We start from the raw sequence: 25,026 nt of genomic DNA, 5'->3' as shown, positions 1-25,026 counted from the left end.
TGCTGATTTAAACTCCACCCATGTGTCTGACAAGATGGATGTTGGCCTTAGTCGGCAGTCACCTCTCCAGTCAGTAATTCTTGATGATCGATGGCTGTGCAGGACAGCCCATGGCACATGTCATTTAGACACCTTGTGCCCAGCTACAACCATAAGTGCTGACTGGGGCAGTGAAAACTATTTGCAAACAAAAAGTAACTAAACACAGGCAACAGAACGATGCCCTCTGAGATGTTTCACTTAGCTGGGGAATAGCCCAGGTAGCTGGCTCTTAGCAGGAGAGCAGTACTCAGGGAATGACATACGCTGAGCTAGCAGGGTGGGATCCTTGGACAGAACTCGGTGGTTCTGCTATTCCCAAGCCCACTCCACTTGAATTATGTAACTTAAAAAAAAGGCAGCTTAATGTCTCATTGTAGCTTATTCAAAGAGAATAAAAACAGGGGCTGAATTCTATGCTAATTTATACCCCAGCCAAACCACTGACTTCAGTGCCTAGCTCCCCTGAATTCTAGCTCTCTGAATAATCATTTGACTTAATTTGGCATGTATCTTCTCCCCTCCCCATTACTGATACCTTACAGGTGAGGCAGCAGCTCTGCCCTGAGAAAGCTGCACTATTCTGCTAATACAGAGACTATGGGAGGAAGCTGGAAGCTGCTAGGGATTAGCCAGATGGCACCATTCATCTTCAGTTATCATCATCATCACGCTCATCCTCTCCTCTGCAGAACCGAGGCCTCACTCTGAGGTGACAGATCACCTCTGTCTTGAACCAAATGGGACCATTTTGATTGTGTACAAGCTTCCAGTTTGTTTGTTTGTTTTTCACTGCGATGGCCCTTGCTGCACCTGTTGTACCATCCATTGCATCGTAAGTGTGATTCTGCTTTCACCGCCACCTGTGTCCTTGTCAGCCCTTTTTTCATTAGGTCTCCCTTGTAGTCTTGGAGACTTTCTTCCCCCTGTCTGTTCTCCTTTCTCTCCATGTAACTCCAAGCATGCATCTTGTATTGCAGAGCTAGTTTGCTAATCCGTAGCTTTTGGCCTGTTCTCCGGGTGAGTAACCATGGGTCATCACCATATGTTATGTTTCACAAGGCCTGGATGCAAAAGCAAATATGGAGCTTGCTCTTGATGCTGCTACTTAGTCCTCTGACAGCTAATGTCTAACCATGGTTTCCAGTTCAGTGGACCCATTTCTGCCATCTCTCTCAGCAGGCCTCTTCTGTGACATTCAGTCTATTCAATTTCCGCTCTAATGCTTGCACAAAAGATCACTTAAAATACTTATATATTGATATAAACAAGTATACTGCCCCCTGAATTACAATGTGATGAAACTTGCATGAACATCTGATCCACGTACAGGATGCTTGCACAGGAGAGACTTCTGAGGGAGCTTAAGTGCCTAGAATATTTGTATTTTTATAATTGTCACTTATTCCTTTATCTGTCACCCTTCGTTGCATTGTATAGTATCTTACTCCAGGAGTCATTCCACTGAATCCTGTCGGAGTTGTCCTGGTACTGCTCAATGTGAGTGTATCAGAATCTGGCCCTTATTTTAGCAGATCCAAACGCATCTAAAATCACTAGACTTTCCCCCCGATTCTTCCACTCCTAAAAAAGGCTTAAATGACTCAAACAGTTTGAAGGAGAAATGAGCATCTGGTCTCGTTCGTGTGTCAAGCTTCAGGCTAATGCAAAACTAAAAGAAAAATAGACTATATGGGGCCAGATTGTTCCTCTAGATCCACACTTGATTTGCAGACCTCCTGTCTCTTCTCACTGTTACTAAGGCGGGGAGTTAATTGAGCTCTGGCTGAAAGATTCAGCTCTAAGAATGAATTCAATATTTTTTAAAAATTCTTTTTTGCTGAGATTCTTGTTAATGGGATTGTGCCAATCAGCTGGCAGGATCAGGGCCTAACCAAACAAGGGTAGGTGACAGGAAGTACTGGTATCCCCATTTTACAGATGGGGAAATAAGGCACAGAGACTTGATGTCCCTGTCCAATGTTGCAGGGTTTGTTACAAATTCTGCAGAATATTTAAACCCGAGACAAAATACACACACACACTTGAGAGCGCTCACATTTTTTTTTTCTGGGGAGAAAACAAATCTTACAATATTAAGCTTTGCAAAACCATATTAAACCATAAACTTGGGGCCTAATAGACGCAGTCGGTGATTTTGTAGCACAAGCCCAACACTTTTTCTAAAGTCTCTTATTTTATTTTGAATGGGGTGTGGCAAGGTGTGCAGATTTAGGACTGTATTTTCCATGATGTAAAAAGTGGATGTCTGATCCGTAGCCCATAAAAGTCCAGGGGAGTCTTTGGATTTACTTGAGTGGGCTTTGGATCTGGCTCAGTGTGAATATCTTTATCTTTTTCAAAAACTAAAGTATGAATCTCCTGGTGCTCTTTACTTGAGAACTAACTGTGGTCCCACCTCTCATTTCCAAGGTGATAGTCTGGGGGAACTATGGACGCATGGAGCGCAAACACTTCATGGGAGTTGCCAGGGTTCTCTTGGAAGAACTGGATTTGACAACTTTAGCAATTGGCTGGTACAAGCTTTTCCCTACCTCCTCGATGGTAGATCCCACTACAGGTCCACTTCTGCGCCAGTCTTCACAGCTTTCCTTGGAGAGCACAGTGGGACCCTGCTGTGACAGGTCTTAATGAGCAAGGAAGGGGGGAACTGCTTCTGTTTTTTAAACATGCTGTCAAGGTTTTGTTTGCTGGAACTCTGACCTCAAGTGCATTGCATGTTCAATCAGTTCTTGAGGAGCTGGAAGAGTGACCTTAGACAGAAGATAAGGGGGAGGGCCGTATGCCCTCTCCATCCAAGTAGCAGGTGCCATGGGGCATGAGTCCTAGTTGTGAAATTATACATACACCTCTTGTTTCACTTCTCTGGCTGTCATTCATGCACCCCTGTTTCAGATCAGTATTAACCCTAAAAAATTGCAGCAATGTTTTTTTGAGCAGGGGAAGATATTTTTCTTAATTTTGTTTTAGAAATTCATAAAATACAGGTTTTGTGGGGTTTTATGGTTTTGTTTTGGTTTTTGGGTTTTTTTTGGTGATGCCTGAAAGATTGAAAAGCAAACATCTGATCTGAAAAGAGCAGGAATTGACTGTTTAACTGGATTTTTGTTTTTTATAAGATCTATCTCCTTAAAAATCATTAAAAAAAGAAAAGAAAAAGAACTGTGCGTTTAGAAAAAATTCCACATCCAAGAATCACGTTAGCTATAAAACGATTGTTGCCATGGTTTTAAACTGTGCCAAATTACCAGCAAGTGTCTTTAATACAGTACTTGGCGAACACTGCTGCTGAAGCACGTTCGATGGGAATACAAGTGGAGTACGCTTTCGTTAGACTGGACAGTTCTAATGGAGGAGGCGAACTAACAAATTAGCTGCAATTTTGGTCACTGGAAATGTGAGTCAAACATCAGACTTGCAGTTTGAGATGTGATTTACTAGCACATTGTCAGATACGATGTTTCACAATTTACAAACCCCCTTAGTTTTTGCTGCTCATTCCTCCATCATGGTGGTTTCTAGCTTCTGCATTCTGTTCCTTCTTTCTGGGTACATATCTTGTGAAGTGCCACCTTCCTCTGCTAACATGCTGTACTGTGGACTGACCTGAAATAATACCGTTTTACTCTACTACAGGAAAGGAGATTTCCTTTCTTGACAGGGTGTAGCAAAGAGAAACCTCCGTTTGCCACCCAAGAAGGAGTGCTAATGAGCACATGCCCCTCCTCACTTTAAAAAAAGAGTTGTGTTGCTTAATGCAATCCCATTAACACACAGGCATTGTCAAGTGAACCGAAAGAGAAGGATGCCTTCCCCAGAGTACAGGCACAGGAGAGCGGTTGGGGAAATCTACCAGACATAGTAGTCACAGCATGTATATTTTGTTGATTTAAGAACAGCAAAAAGGCACATCAGGTGTTAATTGTAGAGCAAATCGTGTAGGTTAATGCAGTAAAGAGAAGTACTGTACTGTACATTCGATCAACTGCTAAGCAGAGAGCCGCTTTCTCAAACAGTACCATGTGCTAGATTAGTCGGGGTATTTCTCTAGATCATTCAGGTGATTCAAAATCTTATGCTTGGAGACACCCATTCCCCAAAACTGTGGAGCATTTTTAGGAGTCTGGAGTATCTCAAAGAGTTCGTGGCAGTTAAGCTTTTTCTACTAGGGGTTTTTCTCATAATTTTTAATGAAGACTTGACCGCTGTCTCAAAGTGGTTTCTATTCTAGGTGCAAGGGAGTATTTTGTTCTGTGATTTAAGAACCTGAGGTCCCATGTAATGTTTAGGAGCCAATGGATTCTTGACCTGTCACTGCAATGCACTGACAGCTTCTCCATGCAGACCACAAATAAGTAAGAATAAAGCATCGAGTTGTATAAGATGGAGAACGTAGCTGCTTATTGTTATATCTTATCCGAGGGACTTAAAATTATTCTGAAATAATTACAGAATAGTAGCAAAAATAATGGACCCAACAATATGCTTTGTAAACATTGATGTAATGTTTGGGGGAGGGAGAGTACATAAACCTGAGAATTTTAAGAGTCTTAAAGTGGCAAAAGCTCCAACATTTCAGTCTGATCTCTTAATTTCTTTCGACAAATATGTCTCTAGCCTCAGTCTAAATTATTTTTTCTAACTGTATTAGGCAATTTCTATATACTAGCTAAAGAAAGTTTGTTGCATGCTGATCAAACTATGTTGTGGCTCTATTTTTAAAAAAAGCACATTTACCGTAATTCAAGTCAACACCTTTTCCTCTTGGTATGTAATAAGTACTAGGCAATATTGTACAATATGTGTATGAACTAGATTAGATTAGGTAGATTTAGTGGTTTGTAGCACTGGATCTTTTAATAACTATGTCTTTAAAAGGACTATGGAAAAATATAAATACATTCCAAACCTGATAACTGAATGACAGGGGTTTTATCTTCAGTTACTTTGAAAATTTTATATGGGTATTTTGTTTGGATACTATTTACCTGTATAACAAGTTAGTAACATTTTATCTGTGTCCAGTAAGAGGTATGCAATGTTTTTCCCAAATCTTTTTAATTGGGAGTGGGAGGAATTAAATATGCCAGAAAGCATCTCAAGAAATCTCCTTTTGGGATTAGCAGTTGGAAAGCTCGATTCCTCCATGAATAGCAAATTCCACATTTTGGGGTCCCACTTCCTCCAAAAGCTCTCCAAGCTCAAATGTGATTAGTTTAGTTAAATATAGGACTATTCAACTCTATAGACTGTCTTGTTTGTGTTTTTAATCACATTAAAAGATCACTGTCAGGTTAAAACTTCTATTTTTAAAAATATATATTTTCTTTTCTCTGTTATTTTATTAACACCAGAAATTATTACAATTGAAAACTATGTTAACTATCTATTTTATGCTGTTTTGCTTATCTTCTGCATTTCTCACAACTTGGATAGTGATAATGGACTAGTCAGTTTCATTGTTTCTTGTGCGCGAGGGAAATGCTACAGTGTCTGGGTTTCATACACTCAAGGATTGTATTTACAGCAAATACAAAATGTTTTTCACTGGGATTAAAACAAAACAAATCACAGAAACCCTTCTAATGGTTCACAATCAAAGAGCTTAAGGCCAGGGGAACCATTATGATCATCTACTTTTCTAGCAAAACCTCCTGCATGCCTCAAGTGGGATAATTTCACCCAGTACTTCCTGCACTGAGCTCAATAACATAGTTATAGAGAGAATCTTGTAGCTAGCTATCCTGTCTTGATATAAGGACTCCAAGTGATGGAGAGTTCAACAGGGTCTTATGCTTGGAAAAGCTGATTTTTGCAAAACCAAACTTTTTGCTCAGATTTAACCTGACAGTGTCTAAGATAATGTGATATGGTAGCTCTAACTTCTGCTCTGGTCACTTTGCGTTTGTTAAAGTAGCAGTTGACTACAGCATTTAGCAGTTGACTAGAGCGGCTAGCATCTGAAACCTGAACAAAGGTCGACTTGTAAAAGACAAAACAGTTGTTTTGTGTCTTAAATCTAGGTGTTAATTATGTTTTGTTTTTAAGCAAAGGAACTTATAATGTTTTTGATCTGTTTCAGAATAGCAGCTGTGTTAGTCTGTATTCGCAAAAAGGAAAGGAGTACCTGTGGGACCTTAGAGACTAACAAATTTATTTGAGCATAAGCTTTCACGAAAGCTTATTCTCAAATAAATTTGTTAGTCTCTAAGGTGCCACAAGTACTCCTTTTCTGTTTTTGATCTGTGAGTAAAGATAAGGGGTGGATATGGGGACAGATTGTTGTGTGCTCAGCACAGGGCTAATTCTCCATTTCTTGCCTACCTAAAGCTACCCTTAGCGTTCATGGGAGGTTCAGTTGCAAAAGGAACAGGGGATCAATCCCTAGATGTTACCTTGTTTGCTATCTATCCTTTTGCTTTAAGGAAGTGATGATGGTTACATCACTAAGGGCAAAATGACCTTTTCCCAATGGGAATGCCATGAACAAGGAGAGCAGAATATTAGAACCGAGACCTATTGTACAGATTTCCCCTGTTTGTAGTGTGAACACACTGAAGTTGTGACTATGTGATCACTCCTGACTTCTTCAGGCAAAAGTGTGATTTTTCAAATCTCCTGGCGTTGCTTTCTCCTTGCCCTAATCCAGCTGGCATGATATAGAGACAAAACAAGGTGCTGATCATGTAGTTGAATCCATCGATTCAGATTCTAGCACCTCCATTGATCCAAACATAAGGGTTTGTCTGTGTGGATCCAGTTGCAGGATCAGGGCTAAGCAAATTTTGGGCCGCCCAACCTATGCATCCCAACTTCTTGGCAAAGGATTTTTGAAGGAAAATCACAGAGAATCACAGATTGTTTGAGTGACTATATATATATATTTAATGTTCTTAATTACTGGATCCTTTATCAAGGTACTGTTTAAAAATTGTAAAAATTTCTGGAGTCAGAATGTCACAAGTTCGTATAAAGGAACTATTTATAATGTTGAAGCAATTAGCAGAATCTCGACCTAAGCATGTTTGGTAATGTGTGGACAGCAAGACAACTTTTTATGAAATTCATTTGAAGTTAGTTTATTATACACTGTTATTAATATTTTAAAACAGGAGAAATATTTTTCTTTAATGATTTTTAACCAACATAATTTAGCATTTTCAAAAATGTTTTATGCTCTTTGTATGAAGTTTACTCATTCTTTTGATTCATATGTTCCATGTTATATTTTATCAACTTAAAAAAAAACCACACATGTAAATAATTACCAGGAAAGAGTCCTATAGAACATTCTGTAAACTGATCATTAAATTGTTAGAAATATGTTACTGTTCATAAAGTCTCAGCTGCTATCCAAGCCTTTGTTGAAGAAATTGATGTTGTATTTTCAAGATGAAAACTACTTAGCTAGTTTTGTCATAACCCTGTATTCTGTATAAAAATATTTTATAAAGAGAGTCTAAATAGGCTAACGAGCAATAATATATTCCATTTAATGTGCACAGATTGTGACTTGCAGGATGTAGTACATATTGGTGATAACAGTAGATAATTGTCTTCATTATTAATTACATCACTTCTGAAAAGATCCATATTACTTTAGAATATATAGTTAATAAAAATGAAGATTGGCCTATTGCCATGTGAGAAACGTTCATTACAATATAGACAGACTCTGGGAAAACAAATTTGCTCATTGACAAAAGATCTTCTTTGATGAAGAATGAAACACAGCTGTAGGTGACTTCATACTACAGTTTTTAAAACACTTTGAGTATAAACTTTATGAATATTTCAGTCTCCCTAATTTTCTTGGAATATTTGGAATTTGTAACTTGATGAGACTGTTTTTCCACTGCCACTGCAGCCCCCACCATTGCACAGAGCTTTCCATGCTGGGGTTATGCCAACTCTGCTCTCTAGCTGCCTGTTTCATTTAGAATATCACAGGCAAACTAAAGGGAGATTTTTCTGAGTAGTGTATTGAGCTGTTTGTTGAAGGCGCTGAGGGGAGGGGGTAGAAGGGTGTTGTCCCTTTCATTTATGGTATTTGTCCATTTAAAAATTCCACCCAAGATGTAGAGAGAAGGGTTGATTTAATGACTTTCCAAGCTGTCAGGAACAGGATCTACTAGATTTTAAGAATGTTTTAACTTTAAATTCAAGATATAATGCATCCAATAAAATTTAGACCTCAAAAGAGAATCTAAGATCAATCCACATAGATTTCGCAGGCCATTGGGTACTTCATGAAGAAATCCCTACGTTGATTTAAAAATTGCCAAGCTGCTGCCAAGGTAGACTGCAGAATCTGACAGAATAATACTGGGACCTCTAACCACTAGTGGAACATTAACTAGCTATTGTTTGGGCAGTGTCTGGAAGATGTAAAGAGCTTTGTAAATGCAAAGTACCATGGTTATATTGTTCAAAAGATACATACATTATAGCAGCTATACTTAAAAAGATGAAGGGCCAAATTCAGACATAGGGTAAGCATGTAAAGTGGAGTTGTATCCACGTGCACCAGGGCTGAATTTGGGCCAGACACGAAAGGGGTTTATTGAAAGAGTCTATATTTACACACAAAGTATACTGCATGCTAACTGGGAAAATAACATCCAGGAGAGAATTCCTTGTAGCTTTAGTTTCATTTAATGCAGGATAGCTGCTGAAAACAAGGGGGAGGCAGAGAGGAGACAACACTCTACAGAGCACCAGCAAATACAGTTTGGGACCTAACTGTTCTTCCCTTTGTGACTTACCATATCTAGAAATGCAGGCAAAGCTAGAATATTTTAACAGTTGGACTTTGCATTTACGTAGTATGCTGTGCACAATGTGTGGCTGTGAAATGGGTTCACCAATGAAGGGCTTATCTGTTGTAGGCCAGGTCCTGGGACCTTGTATAGGATTCAAGGGGCAGCCCAGTGCTGGGGACGAAGTCCACCCACCATGCAGTGAGCAGCAGCCTATCAAAGGGACCAATCCTGCAGTCTTTACTCAGGCGAGATCCCCACTGTAGCCAAGCTCTGTTGGCTCAGTAAAGGCTGCAGCACAGGACTCTAGGGGCCATATCTGTAAAGGCATTTAGGCACCTGAAGAGTGAGATAGACACCTAATGTCTAACTCCCATCAGTGCTTAATAGGATCATTTTAGGCACCTAAAAACTTTTAAAATTTGGCCTGAGCTGGTTACGTTTCTGATGTACCAAAACCCAGTTTCCTGTTTCACTGAATCGTTCTAAAACCAAATGTTGTTTTGAAATATTTAGAGGATGGAAACAGAGTGAATTGTACCGGGGGGGGGGAATCCAGGCCAGAGAACATGAAAAGATCGCTGCTGTTAGCTAGCTCCTAACCCACCATGAAACCAGTGACCATTTCTAATGCCCCAAGGGCAGAACTACAGGGGAGAAATAACCAGCAAGCTAGTTAAAATGTGTAGCCCTGGCCTCCTCCCTGCGGGAACTGCTGTTACCCCAAAGCAGGCTGAGAATGCAAGGCTGCAGGACACCTTCATCCTTGGGATCAAAGCTGGAGGCAGCTTCTTGCAAAACAGTTTCAAATTTAAAAAGCATAGGGGAATGCACTGCCCCATGGGTGAATGAACCAGAGCCAACTGCAGCGCCCCCACAGTAGGTCTGTATGCAGATCAATGGCAGGATCTTCCCCAGTACCTGCCATTGGGGTCAGTATTAATGGGAGACAGGAGCATCTAGCAAATATAGCACTGATTCCATAGGCTCAAATGCCATGCAAATGAGAAGGGGTTAAAGTAGATTGAAACCTGGGGGGGGCGTGCTCTCTCACTCTGTTTTTTGTTGTGCTCCCCCACCCGCACTTTCCCTGTGGGAAATTTGCTTTTGGGCTCAGATGCTCACCCCAAAATCCCCAGATCTAGTAACAAAACCTTATTCCAAATGGGCAGGAAGAGTAGGGGCTGACCATGGTTCCAGCTAGGGCCCACTGGCCGGAAGTACACCTTTCCCTGGGGACTAGCTCTGCAGCCAGAGCCTGCCAGCCTGGGGTATGAGACCAGAACAGTGACACAAGGCACACCTTCCCCCCTAGGGCTGACCTCACTGCCAGCATCCTTGCAGTGGGCCTGATCTACTCTGGGACATCACACCCCTGGTTTTTCAGTACCTGTGCAGCTGTTCCAAGCAGGGCTGGGTGATTCAGGGGTGGAGACAGCAGTGGCAGCCTACTGTGGAGTTTACCCTGTTGGGAGTACTAGTGCAGCTGCTTAATGTTCTGCGCAGAAAAACCAAGTGCAACATTCCCTAGTGTGTGTATATGCTCGCTCATGGATCGATCCTGCTGCAGCCGCTATGCAAATGGCCCCACTGACTCGTCAAGTAAGGATTATCTATGGGAATAAGTGCTGCAAGATCTGACCCTTAATCTAGGATTAAGGATTCAATGATTGCTGGGGATAATTAAATGTCTCAGAAGTATCCAACATTCTCTGTTCATAACCAGCAAGGAGCCCCAGGGTTCCATTGCCTCACTCCTATTGGCTTTCAGTGGCCTCTACTTGCAATTTGTGTCTTTGCAACTCTCCTCTCTGTATTTTTCCTAAATGTAATGGACATGAGTCAGTTAAATCTTAGCCATGATGTCACTGCAGGGGAGGAGAGAGTACACTGATCACTTGTATACAGCTAGAAGGCTGGCATCCCATTTCTCTGTGACTCAGAGAGGGTCCCTTTTCCAATGTTCCCACATTTCATTGTTTGCAAGGTATATGGACTCCCTTGGCTGGAAGCCTTTGCAGCAGACTGTACTGTCCATACTAATGCTGTAGTACGTGAAGTGAGGTGTAGCTCTTGGTGCAAAGTGTTCAGCACATCTCATTGGATAGTCAGTTCTAGTGAAGGGAGGATGCGCCTGTACTTTTTTTCTGTCTGTAGGTTTTATTCAGACAATATGTGACAATTGAGTGATTTACAATTCAGTGTTAAGCTAAGGACAAATGTTGATAATGGTGACAATAAAAAAAAATTTTTTTTTTGCATCTGCGGTTTTTAAGTGCATCAGTTCGGTTCCCAGACATGTTGCTACAAGAGATTTCCCACGCTAAAGCCCCGAATCACCTTTTCCTTGTCCCATTAAATCCTCACTGCCTAAATGGTTACTGGACGGCATGGACTGACTCAGATTCATCATAGGTGATAAGCTTGGAAGAATTCTGATGACCCACTAGTCTCACCCCTTGCTTCAAGCACAAATTGCCCTATACATTCCTTCCATCTAATCAGGCCTTGAACACCTATAGTGACTGGAGCATAATTAACACAAATAGCTTGTTGCTTGACTTCACTTAAATATCTGAACCCAAAGCCCTCTTTTCAGGCTGTTCTCTTACTAAAAGCTACTGTGACCAATAGTTTACATTTAGAAACAAAGGATCAATTAAAGATTAAGACCCTCTTGCCCAGTGGGTTGAGAGCAGAAATGCCAAGAGATGAACATGCCCATACAAGAGCTACCTCCAGAAGAAAATAGAGTTTAAGGCCAGAAGGGACCATCAAATCATCTAGTCCAACCTGCTGTCTTGCACAAGCCATTTCATTTCCTCCAGATACCTCTGTGATAGGTTAGACCCCACTTCTGGGATGCCACCTGATTTAATGGGGTTTCATGGAGTCCCTTCTGCTCCCCCAGCCTGGATCCCTGATTGCTGATGTAGGCTCTCTCTCTCTCTCTCTAAGTCAGCTCTGTGTGAGAGGATTCATCCAGCACTCACCTGCACACCCCCTTTGGGGAATAAACCCAAAATAATACTGTCTTGCAGTGTACAGAAAGATCTGCACAGTGCAAGCTCATAAAAATTTGCTCTCTCCCTTACTGTGAAGAGAGATATGCACAACTTCTTGCCCCCCCATTAGAAATTGCACAAACTAGGTTTAATAATAAACAAACATATTAACTATAAAGGGCAGATTTTAAGTGATTATAAGGGATAGCAAACAGAACAAAGCAGATTACTGAGCAAATAAAACAAAACATGCATATTAAGCATAAGATCATAGAGTCTGGTTTCAAGAAGTAATTTCTCACCCTAAATGTTATTTTAGGCAAGTTGCAGAGTTTCTGTAGCTTAGAGTTCCAGTTATTTCTTCTTACAGACTGGAACCCTGCCTTTCCCCTCCGGTTAGTTCCTTTGTCCCTCCAGGTACTTTCAGCAGTCTTTCTTCTTGGGGAGGCAATGGAGGAGAGTCCAGATTAACCCGCTTGCCCTCTTCAAAGACTCATGGTCTTTTTCTAATGGCCCATTAAGGCTGATTGCTTACTGGCTAGTGGGCGTTTCCCCAAGTACACACACAGTTGTAATTGTTACATAATCAATATTCCTAACTTCAGATACAGAAATGATACATGCATACAAATTGGATAATCATATTCAGTAAATCATAACCTTTCCAATGATATACTTTATGCAAGATAGCTCCTGTAAGATATTAGTTATGCCAAATTCTTATCAGTACCATATTTCTATGAAGAATATGGGGTGTAACGTCACAATCCCTACAGTGCACTTCCAGAGACTAAGCTGTTCTGTGCTCTGTCTGCAGCACACGAGAGAATGAGGCACCATGAATGTCCAAGGTCCCGGCCGTAGCAGGGAATTGATGAGCTGAGATATGCCCAGATGATCCTAGCAGGCAAACTGTGCCCCACGCTGCAAAGGAAAGTGAATCCCACCCCTCCCCAAAGTTCCTGTTAATCTGACCTGAGGAAAATTCCTTCCCAACCCCAAATGATCTGTTTGACCTGGAGCATGTGAGCGTAACCCACACACCACCTGGATGTGGTGTTCTGTTCCCTCTGGTGGCACAGCAACCACTTAGAGATGAATGAGTCTGCTACAGCCTTAGCTAAGAGCCAGGTGGCTTTTAGCTCATGCAATAGAGGCTTATACACTGAGCTCCACAGGTCCCAATTTCATCCTGCCCGCAGCCAACTGCGGTCTGTCAGTGTTACATGAGCACAACACATCACCTGGGCATCTAAGAGAGGATTCTCTGAATCACCTCAGAGCACTGGTCCACGGCGTCTGGTGTCCTATCTCGACCTGTGGCCACTCTCTGAAGGTAATCTGTTCTGCATCTCTCTGAAGACAGAAAACTGAGAAGCCTTCAGACCCTTCACTCAGATGAGAGCAGGCCCAGCTGGTGGGGAAAGCTAGGGCTCAGGCCCCATCTCATGGGATCCATTGCAGGAGAGAATCAGTGCAATGTCAATAAATTTCACTTCTGACACCAGTGCATCAGGAACAAAAATCCCTTCAAGTGAACAACTTTACCACACTCCGGTGTCAGTTCCAAGACATAGCAGCGTTCATCTTAAATTTCTCATCACCTCAGCGCACTGTAAAAGCGCATTGATCCCCAATAACATTTAGCTACTGCCATGGGATCAGGAGGAAGGGAAGGTAGCTAGGGCCTGCAGTACTGTCCACTCCTCTGGGTATGAATCCCATTTTCAAGCCCTTTGGCCTCCCAAGTATTGTTGTATAGAGGTGAGACAGAGAGGGAGCAGCAGGGAGGGGTGGGTGCGTCAGGCTTTCCCTCAAAGAAGGCACCTCTATTAGTGAGCTCAGTTAGAGACTACAGTGAAGACCCCAGCAGGAGTATCCCTGGCCCCTGGCTGTCTCAGATGCGTGGTGTTCTCTGTCTACAGCTGAGTGTTGGAGACTATCTGCTTCCATTCCTACTGACAATGACAAAATTAGGCTGAATTTGTTCTACACCCAAGGACACAAAGTACCGAAGAGACGCTTGTAAAACACTTAAATTACCTTCATGAGCACGTACTTTCACTCCTCTTTAGAGACAAGTTAATCCTTTTCAGCCAATAATATAGTCAGTGAATTCAGCCTCTTTCTGTCTGGTGATTTTCTATCTGCCAATTAACTCTCAGCCAGTAGCACAGTCACAAGCAGGTCTCCCGGAGCGTCCCCTATTCAGAACATATGGATTCCGGGTCACGTAGACCGCACCCGCTCCGTGTGGCGCTCTGTCCTCTAGGGGTGGCTGAGCTGTACAGAGAGGTTGATGAGCAGGCTACAGCTTTAGCTAGCAGTGACGGCTCTTAGTTCAGGCAGTGGAGACTCAGGCCAAGGTCCTTAGAGGTAGTTAGCGTCCAACTTCCACGGATTTCTTTGGAAGCTAGGAGCCCAAATATCTTTGAGGAGTTGGGCCTCATGCCTTAAGATCCAGGGTTCCAGGCTCATTCACTGCTGCCCGTACAGGGTTACCTGGGGGAACGGGAAGCGCTCCAGAGACCGAAGGCCCGCAGCATTCTTTCTGCTCCCTGACTGAATGAACATAAGGCTCCGAAGCAGGTTTCCCAGGAAAACACAATTACAAATCTGGCATTTGCCTTCTGCAAATATTCCCCACTAGTCACTAAAAACCGGCTTCTTCCAGGCACATTCCTGCCACCAAGCACTTCACTGGGTCACTCATGGGAAGGGCGCACCCAGGTACAGGGAGACAGCTCTAGCCAGTCCCCTTGCTGTACTTGAGTGGACAGTCACAGAGTGTGCCCCACTTAGCTTGTTTCTTAAGCACATGAGAACTTACTACCCTCTTGTGCAGCACAGGCCCCATTGCCAGAGCAAGGCACCAGACGTCAGACCTGGCATTACCTGCAGGCCTTTGCAGGAGGGGCAATGGGGGGAGGATGAAAGGGATAGGGAAAGCAAGAGTGGAACAGAACAGAATAAAGGTGACAGAGAAAGGCAAGGGAGAAATCTCCAGCAGCGCCTATGGCTAGAAAGTAAAACCAGCCCAACCCAGCAAGATGCAGAGAGCTGAATGGCATCTCCTGCTGTCAAACCATCACCAACTTCCAAAAGCAACATCATGCTCAGGCAGTTGCTAAGCAATGAGGGACCTTAACATCAATCTCGCCTAGCAACTCGGGCGCTGTAACAGCCATAATAATACGTGAGCAGATGCCCTGCCTTTCTGGGTTGTCCAACCATTGTCAGCGGCAGCCTATGCCTGAGGACCCAGCTTGGCATGGCAAACATCACACCTGTCAATTCCCAGGGTGGTTTTGACATGGGTTGCTGTGTGTTTCATTTGTGTCTTTGTGCTGTGGATTCTGTGTGTCATAAGTGATTGCAGAGTAATTTTAACGTGGTGGGCTCGGACATAAAACCTAGAGGGGAGTTAAAGAATCTTTCAGCCCCTGAATTCCACTCATGCCAAGGGCCTCTTGCCTTCAAACACAAACACCGGGGGGCGGGAAGGGGGGAAGACAGTTTTTAATAATGTCACATGAAAAACCTGGTGGACTTTGACATTTCTCAAGGAAATAAAAACTCGCCTCCTCTGGGAAAGCAGCACCAAGACAAGAGGATGTTGGCCCCATGCTGACACTCAGGGTCTCCTGCCATCCTGCCAAAAGCACAGAGCACAGATGATGATGATGATATAGGATCTAATCATATGCTTAGGGTCAACAGCCTCAAAGCCGCACAGGAAAGCGGGCGCACCCTTGGCCTGTGTGTGCAAAATCAATAGCAACCATACAACTTCACACACAAAACTCTTGCACAGCCATGCTTGTGAGCACAACCAGCATCAAATCAGAGGGAGGGGGCTCAACATGCAGGTCTCTGTGTCAATTCAGCACTAAATTCCATTGGTAACAAGCACCTAATCCATTCTTTCAAGCACGTCATTTTGCACATCCCTCCCACCAATGCATGTGTGCAAATCGGGGGTTCTCAGGGAGCCTTGGCTCAGGGGCGCTGGGCTGCACTTGTTCACATGGGTGCAAAGTGGGTCTAAGCTAAGCTGTATTACACATTGCAGCAGCTGAGCCCCCAAATACAGCACTTTGTTATTTTGAATTTCCAAGTTATTGCTGCTCTTTTCTTCATCGGGGGTGGAGGTGGGGGGTGCATTCAGCACTGGAATAAATATGGGCCCAACTCCAAGTCAAAATGAGTCCTGTTCCCTTCCACTGGAGGCTGTTTGCAGCAGAAGATTTAATGGTTTAACAAAGCTGCAAAATGACAGCTGAGCCAGTTGATAATGAGCCTTAAAACAATATCATAGGGCATGAGCCTAAAGTCCCCTGTGATGAGCCCTCCTCCCTGCGGTTCTCGCCTTACCGTCTCCTCCCATCCTGACCCACCTCTGCCATGAGCTGGGTGAGCGGCATAGCTGGCATCTCATCTGTAAGCAAAGCCTGGGGGAGAGTAGAACTGGCCAGGGAATTTTTTAAACACAACGTTTTTCATCAGAAAATGCTAAATTTTACCAAAGCTGAAACCACTCGCAGGAAAGGGCCAGTTCTCATGAACTGCCCGTGTCAAGAAACACTGGAAACAAGTTTAGAGATTATAGAAATGTCCCATTTTGACATTTTCAAAACTAAAAGTCCTGAGTTTGAAATTATTTTGAAATGGTTTGAAATGATTTTTTCTTTCTAAATTTAAAGTAATTTACAATAAAAAGTCAAAGTTGAAGCCAAACATTTAGAAATTGTCAAAACATTTTGATTGACCTCATTCAAATTTGGGGTGGGGGAGAGGCTTTTCAGTTTGTGAAAATGTTTGAGATTTTGACAATTTATCCCAGTTCAGGATGGGGATTTTTTTTTTGAACTCTCCAATTCTCACAAGACAGGAAACTGCTTCCCACCCAGCTTCACTACTGATCCTTTTGCTCTGTACACAGCAAAAACACAATCCGAGGAGACTGCAGGAGCACATTTAAATTGCAAATAACCATGTTCACACAAACATACACAAATGTGCCAGGCCTAGCTACACACAAACACTGATGCTTGTCTTGTTTCTGGTGGCTTCTGAAACATGGAACACAGAGAGACCGCTAGAGGGCTCTCAAACTCTTTCAAGGAGTTCTACCCTATGTTAGACTGGAATGGAACTACTTACATATTCCCCTCCCCTTAACCTTCCTGAGTCACTGGTCTATTCAGACTGCGAGCTCCCCAGCAGGGTTCCTTTGAGTATAGCTCCTCCCACCGCAGCTTGTTCCAGGGCATCACACCACCTTTCTCATTTAGTGATGCAGGACACTTGTGTGGCCCCTATCTGCCTTCCACACCCCAGACCTGGCTGCATTTCCATGGTCATGTATGTACATGGTTTGAGAACTTTTCAGAGTAAAAGGTGTTATAGAGTCAAAAAAAGGTAGTGTACAATAAATATGAATATTGTTCACCTGTTCACACTAAGGATGTTTGTGATACCACAGAGAAGCATATTTAGTTCTTTGTTTTTATAACGGACTGTTCCACTGAATGAGGTTCTGGACCATGCTCCTTACACAGTTACCTGGAAATGCTCTTCAGTCTCCTGATATCCTTACTTTGCACCTGGGATCCAGGGCATCTCAGCACGCTGAATTACCAAACACACTGGGATAGTTTTACTTCACTGTTTATTTCTGAAAATGCTTAATTCCAGATTAACACTTCCTCATTCAACCACCAGACGGCACTCTGTTCCCTTGAATACTGAGCATCTTCCAAGCACAGTGCAAAGCAAACCTCTCGAGTCGGTCATTCCACGAGATGTCACTTTTAGTCCTGAATTTACCCACGTCCTACATAAACCTGCCCACCCCCCAGTTTTCTTACTGAAAGTCATTTTACAGCAGAACTAAAAAATCCTCGCATGGATGTTATAGCAGTGTGCCTAGTGGCTAGAATACTGGACTAGGATTCAGGATATCTGGGTTCTATTCCCAGCTCTATTGACCTATCTCTGTACTGCCGTTTCCGCATCTGTAAAATGGGATAATGATACTTGTAAAGCACTTGGAGATCGATCTATCATTAGAGGAAGGAATCACGTAGGTGCTGACTTTCCTGAATAAATGTGTCCCCCTCATTTTAGGGCTTTGTCACACATTGCATCCCACATTTGGACTTTATGCACCCAAATTCAACCTTATGTTCAGCAGTGATGAGGACCCACAGCTCCCACTGAGGTCACTGGCTGCTGCAAGTGCTCAGACAGGCCTTTTATTTAGGTGCCTAAATATGGATTTAGGAACCTACATTTAGAAACCCAGCTTTAAAAATGTTGGCCCTAGTGGTTAAGAGACTTACCCAAGGCCACACACTGAGTCTGTGGCAGAGCCAGGACTGGAATGTAGGAGCCCTGTCCCCCAGTGGCACTAGGCCATGCTGCCTCTCTAATTCATAGCTGTCAGTTCACAACTGAGAATATGCGGGAATTCTCGATTCTTCCCTAGCTCAGATCCTTCCCTGGCAGAGGGAGGGACAGGCTGATTCCAATCACACACAGAATACATGACCTGATATTAAACAATAAGCCCCACACGATCAAAACAATAAAACCTCCAAGTGAGAAACCTCCCCGCACCAGCAAGGAGTGAAGAGTTGTTTGCCATGGGACCCATAGCGCACCCCCTAGGCAACACAGCACCCTTACCCATCTCTCCATTGGTGACCCCAACCTAAATTGCTGCCCCTTTGATTTTTGCTCATCGTAACTTCCATCGAAGGCCGCATGACACAGGCCCATCATTTTATAAAACAGCCATGGCTCGGCTCCTCAACTGAGGATCACAGCCCCATTGGCCGGGCCATTATACAGAGAAGACAGTCCCAGCCTCGGGGAGCTTGCACCCATATGGTGAAATCTTGGCCCTACTGGAGTCAATGACAAGACTCCCATTTACATCCCTGAGGCCAGGATTTTGCCCAGGTACCAGACAGAATGCAACTGGTGAACAGCACAAATGAGGAAGGAGGAGTGTGAAGCTGGGATGATGAAGCCACAATAAAACAAAGAACATTTAGCAGAAAAGCAGACATAACACAAAGGGCCAAACCCACCCCTGAAGCAAATGTCTGCAGATCCAGTGAGGGTTATGCCCACTTGCCCTAGGGCTGAATTTGACCACACTGTTTAGCTCACTGCTCCCCACCTATTGCACTTACTGACCTAAATTCCTCTGCTATCCAGCTTCAGGTGCATCGTTCTCCTCCCATGCTATGCATCCAGTCCGATACCTGCTTGCACAGCCATGGCAGCTGGGAGGGGGCAACAGCATCCGAACACACCTGGGCAGCATGGAGCAGGTCCGCCTCTGCTCAGTTCACACCGGTGCAGTCCCAGGGCAGCTCCCTGTGCATTTGCCTCCGCCGGGGTGTAACAGGGCGTGCTGAGCCAGGAGCTGACCAGCACTCTGGCCCTCACCTTCTCACCAGGACACATTAACTGGGCCCTGACTGAAAGACAATAGGTACCAGTTACCTGAGTAGAGGGGGTAACTGGGTGGAAGTAACCTGCAGCAGCTGGGACTATCTAAGCAGGCAGGAAGGCCGGAGTAGGTAGGCCTGGCTGTGCTAATTCTGCAGAAACAGGTGGGGGAAGCTGGCTATAAATAGTACATAAATAACCCTCCAGGCTGTGGCCTGCGGAAGGGATATAATGAAGCACGGAGGTGAACACTTGCAGCGGGGTGGTCAGTTACTGAGACTGGAAAAGATGCTCAGGGCACCACTGCGTGACAAGGGGGCAAAGCAGGAATGCCACAGCTTCTGGCCTGCTATGCCACAGTCCGGCCAGGCTCTTGGGGTGCACAGTATGGGCCTAGCCTTTGTTACCAAGAAACTCAGGATTTGGGTCGTTAACAGGCGGAGGACTGGATGCTAAGTGCAGCACTGGAGGAAGATTACTCCAGACTGCAAGCCAGAGTCACGACAAACAGCAGGGTGCGTCCGAGGAGCCAGTATCCTGGTGGAAGCTTGACGGAACGGCCAGGCAGTCGCAGACTGCTACACTGGGGCTGTACTGCCAGCTGAGCTGGTGGAGGGCGTGCCCAGGAGCCCAACGGTGATGTGCCTGGCGCTGGCAGGGGTGAGCTGGAACTCCAGAGCTGGCACTTCCTATAGTACCACTTGCATTGTAGTAGCACCTGGAGGCCCCAGCTGGGATCAGTTGTGCAAGGTGCTGTCCATACGCTTCGCAAGACAGTTCCTGCCCCAAAGAGTGTATAGTCTAAGACAGACAAAAGGTGGGACAAAGAAGAAATTATTCCCCAGGGGACCTGAGGCACAGAGAGAGGAAGTGACTTGGCCAGCGTCACACAGGCAGCCTGTGGCAGAGTCAGGCACTGAGCTCACCTCTCCTGAGTTCCAGGCCAATGCCCTGAGCCACAAACCATCCTTCCTCTCTGCTATGCAGAGCACTAGAGGCCCCAGACACTTGGTACCTGCCACCACTCAGGGCAACAAGCAGGACTGGAGGTGACCATCTCTGTCTGCAGCAGCCCTCTCCCAACACGTCAGGCTCCTCATCCACGGGGACAAGCAGCTGCATATTGGCCCTACGGCATGTGCAGCAGGACTGACTCCTACTTCTCTTCCCAGCTAGAGCTCGGTGCAACGTCTTTACACGGCAGTATGGGCTGGGGGCTCTTTGCCTCCAAACAGCAGGAGCTAAACTGCAACTTTCTAACTTCCAAGAACCCATATCTGATCTCTTGTTTTCACAAGTAGTAAGGCATGGGGGTTTTGAACAAGTCAGATGCACAGCTGCCCACGTAAAGTGAGCACTCCCTTGCTTTGAGCATCCACCTATAGCTGGCTGTATTCTAATAGGATTTCCAAAGTACAGGCTGCGTTTGGGAGCTCCCCAGGGGCAGGAGCAATGCCAAAACCTGAACAAATAACTCCGTAGAGACACTGCCATCATCCAAACAATAAACCAGCACAGTCTGAATAATGGAAATGACTGGCTGACTGGGACAAACGTTGCATACCAGCTTTTACAGATAATTCAGTGGGGGTCGGCCTAGCACATGGCCACTGTACAGCCTCTCGCTGTGCCTGCCACGTGCCCCCTTTGTGCTTGTGTTCTGTCTCCTGCTGAGAAAACTGGCACAAAGAAATAAATGAAATACTGATGAAACACAGGGGATCAAACATGCAGGGATTTATTAATCCTTGGTTAGAAATCAGGCCCACTGTGCAGCTGCTGTTGATAGCTAAAACAGCAGGCAGAGCACGGAATGACTGAAGGATTTACCGGTCGCTGTGCATGTAACTTAATTTCCCCAGGATGGATGTGGTTGAAAGGGCACCCAATGCAGAACTGTGTGTTCTGGGTCTCCATCACATATGTCCCGCTGGAGCGCAATTCTCCCTCTGTAATGTGGCAAAGGGAACCTGACTTCTCGTTGCCCTCAATTCCAGCCAGTTAATATTCTTGGTCCATTCGTAGGGCATTTGTGGGTCACCATGTGGGCCCCCCAACATGTTAGATAAGCAGCCCTGGCTATTTGCACTGCTGGAACTTCTGCCAGAGGCCTCCTTTTGCTAAGGTTCTTCACTATTCCCCTCCAGCTCAGGGGGTGTCATCTGGAAGGGCGTGGAGTCTGCCTGAGGGGGCCAGGCTGAGGACGAGAAGAGCTGGAGTGCTTCTGTTTCTCCCCCTTTCCGGAAACATGGGCAAATAGCTGAGGCTGGTGCTTCCCTCGCAGCAGGAGCTCGCACTTCTCCAAACAGCTCTGGCAGGCAGGGAGCAGAAGAGAGAATGAAGGTGTCCATTGCAGTATCATGCGAAGCGCTGCACGTACACGGACGAGCCTTCGGAAGGTCCTGGAATTTCCTTTGGATGTATCTGCTACCTCTAGGGTTAGTTGCAGAAAACAACATCAGCGTCTTTGAGCCAGCGAACCAAAGTGCTGAAGGTGACAACACAAGGGCTGCTAAAGAGGAGTCATGAGCCCAAATTCGGCCTTGTGTTAAGTCTACTGTGTGCAGCTCTGGAAGCACAAATGGCCCTTAAGTGCCCTTCCCAGCCCTGGAGCATTCCCCCCTGCATGAAAGAATCAGCTCGTGCCACCCTTGCTCCAGCCACTGCCACAGAGACAAAGGGGAATGGCCAGGATGTCCAGGCTGCCAGAATGGGTGCTGGTGGTCCTTTACACCCAGGACAGGTGAGGTGGCCAGAGGGCCTCAGGATCAAGGAGCACCAAGGTCACCATTGACAGTCCATTTCAGCTGCTCCCAGTGCTATCAGCCACCACTGAGATCTAGGCCATAGTTCCTTGTGAGTGAACATGCCAGGTAGTTGCCTATAGCATTGGCAGGGGCTATGGCCCTTTGAACAGGGATCAGATGAGTCTTGTTGTCAGGGAAAAGGTTTCGGAATCCACACTGAGAAATGGTACAGCACTCAGAACGTGGTCCTTTGGGAATCTGTACAACTGACAGAGCAGTTAACTCATCAATCCCTTCTCTCCTGAGATGACCACTCCACATTGATGATGTCCCCCAGGGAAGACATGCTCCCCTTTGTGCTTTATAGCTGTTGGGGGATCTGCTGCAGGGCCCTGGAGCACTTACGGGTTGGATTCCACAATCTGCAGAGCTTTGGGGACCTTGCTTTGGACGTTTACTCTCATCATCAGTTTCAACAGGCCTCTCTTCCAGGCCAGAATCAATGTCCTGGCTCCTGAGGAATCCCAGTAGGAGGGAAACACCCTATTGGGTGTTTCTTGGTTTTCCCCCCTGCCCTTGTTTTCACTGCCGCCTTCTCCTGGGGTGGGGTGGGGAGGCAGCCGAGGAAGAGGACTCTGAGGGGGTTGTTGGTGGAAATCTCAGGAGATGGTGTGGCCTTCTGAGGAGCTGGGGGATGGGGTGGGAGAGGAGCAGGGACATGAGACCCCTCCAGCCCACAGCCCCATGCGGGTATGCACTCTGACAGGGCTGTATGTAAGCCTTGGGGAGGAATAGTTTGTTGACCTCCACAGTGTGGGTTTGATCAGGACCCCTGTGGGGGAAAAGTAATGTCATGGCAGAGGCTGATGGGGAGTATATGGGACGTTGCAGGGTGGGTGGGGCAGTACCAGTGTTGGAGGAGGAGAGCAAGGAGAAGAGGTCCCCCCACAAGCCCTACCTCTTTTCATTCTCCTCTCCCTAGTAAGGAGAAAGGAAGGCTGGTGAGGCCCACGCTGGAGCCTTCCCGATCCAGCACCACTAGGAGCTGTTCTGAGACCAAACATGGAGGAGACTGTGGCAATTCCCTGCTAGAGCTGGTGCCAATCAAAGCAGGAGCATTGGAGGGCACTTTCCCCGCTCTCCAGGGAAGAAGCTCCCAGCAAACAGCTCGAAGTGGCTGCAAGCTCATCCTCTTCACCCCCAAGGCAGCTGCCGGACTGAGGCTCCGTAAGAGGCAGATCCTTTTACCACAGCTGCTGGGGAGTGGGCCTGGGGGTCAGGGTCCAGCTGTTCTTGCCACTCTACACGTCCCCACTTAGGATCACAGTTCAACAAGCTCCCATGAGAGGAGAGGGAAGGGGGAGCATGCTGCTAAGCCCCAGAAGACTAGTGGCTAGAACCTCAGCTCCACTGAAATAAACAGAGCTACACTGATTTACACCAGGTGGGGAGCTGGCCCATGTCCCCCAGAGGAACAAGTGGAGATCATTCTCAGGGAGCCAGAGACAGCAGTTCTGGGCCTTTCATAGGCTCCTTTTGGGTGCCAAAAACCTTTATGAGAGCAGTGGCTGAGTGCAAGATGGGCATGGTTACCCAGAAATCTCTCTTCCAGGCCAACGGATCCCAGCATATGAGAATGGATTTCCATACAGCCCAGAAGAGCTTGTCTGTTTCAAATAGCAGATGAGACACAAAGTCTAGCAAAGCAAGAAGCTTACTCCTTCCATGGAGCGGGATGTCTTGTGATTAAACTACAGTGGGAAGGTGCCAGGTTGCACCCAATACCCCGAATTGTTTGAGTTCTTGTAATTCTGAGTATTTCTGAGAGTGCAGACTCTGCCTCCATGGCAGCATTAGTTTGGGTTTTGATTGTTCTTACGAGTACAAACAGCTCTGAGCAGAACCTGAAGGTCACTGAACTCAGGAGCAGCTAATGCTAACACCACACATTCCTTCCGTACTAGAAAGTAAAGAAAGCTGCGGGTGCTGTGGAAAGACCCAAAAGTGGGGCAACAGAAGTTCTAGCTAGAACTACATTCTGCCCTCCCTTAGACCAGTGAGGTCGATGGGGGCTCTTGGAGCTAAGGGAGGACAGCGTGGGCTCTCAGATTTAAAGGTGGGAGCCCACAGGGGCTCGGGCACACTATTCCCAAGCTTGCTCGCCTCCGATTTTAACCTTACACTTAAAAAAAAAATCCAATCCCCCTTCCCGCAAACGCTTCTCTATCCTGTCTCCGGAAGAGCCTTGCCCTATGGCCACACCTCATCAGAGAGGTGGAGTTCAGGGGCAGAGGGACAGTTTGAATATTTCATCCCTACCTGAGAGGTCTCCGGGTGTTCCCTTGAAACCAGAGCATTGCAGTCAAGACAGAGTAACCTGCTCACAGGTTGGGGCCTGCACTGAGACTCCACTTAAAAGCAGATGATCTATCTGCCATAATGACCAGCTGCATCATGTCTGGAGCCCCCACTGTGGATAGTTTCAAACATGAAGTGAGAGTGACATTGAAGTGGCAGTAATTTGAATAAATGGAGATTGTTCACATCCCCACACCTGAGTAGCACAAACATAACCGCATTGAACTCGGTGCCTCTGCTGTTGCACTGTGGATTTTCACAGCTGATACACTATCATCTCCCCTTTTGCAAATCTCCGACAACATTGCTACCTTCACTGTTCGGACATTATGCGACTGTCCAGCTAGGAAATTCTGTAAATTTTGTATATTATCTCACGGCAAATTATCACCTGCAAACCTCTAAAATGTTACATTGAAGAACATGTGCCCAGCTTGTGAGGATCCCTAATTTAGGGAGCGAGCTTCATTGCTGGAAGATTTGTTAATACAGATTTTGTTTTCAGTAAATTTTGGCACATACTATTGAGCCTGTTTGGTTACTGATATACACCACTAGGAACCAGCAGTCTAAGTACTAACCAGAGCAAGCCTGGAATACAGACTGCACTGCTGAGGTCTGGGGTTTTTTTGT

General features: G+C 45.4%; 1 protein-coding gene across 2 annotated transcripts in view; it reads left to right on the top strand.

Annotated features, from left to right (window-relative positions):
* RIMS4 (regulating synaptic membrane exocytosis 4) overlaps positions 1-11,080 on the top strand; it is a 91,557-nt gene extending 80,477 nt beyond the window's left edge. For both annotated transcript variants that reach the window (XM_073309642.2, XM_073309641.2), the window contains one exon: positions 2,473-11,080. In XM_073309642.2, the coding sequence (XP_073165743.1) occupies positions 2,473-2,691 (219 nt within the window). In that variant the 3' untranslated portion in view covers positions 2,692-11,080. The remainder of the gene's footprint in view (positions 1-2,472) is intronic.
* The last annotated feature ends 13,946 nt before the right edge of the window (positions 11,081-25,026 follow it).

This window comes from Lepidochelys kempii, chromosome 13 (genome assembly GCF_965140285.1).
Source record: "Lepidochelys kempii isolate rLepKem1 chromosome 13, rLepKem1.hap1, whole genome shotgun sequence".
NCBI classification, from domain to species: Eukaryota; Metazoa; Chordata; order Testudines; family Cheloniidae; genus Lepidochelys; species Lepidochelys kempii.
This window is presented reverse-complemented; position numbering and strand designations above follow the sequence as displayed.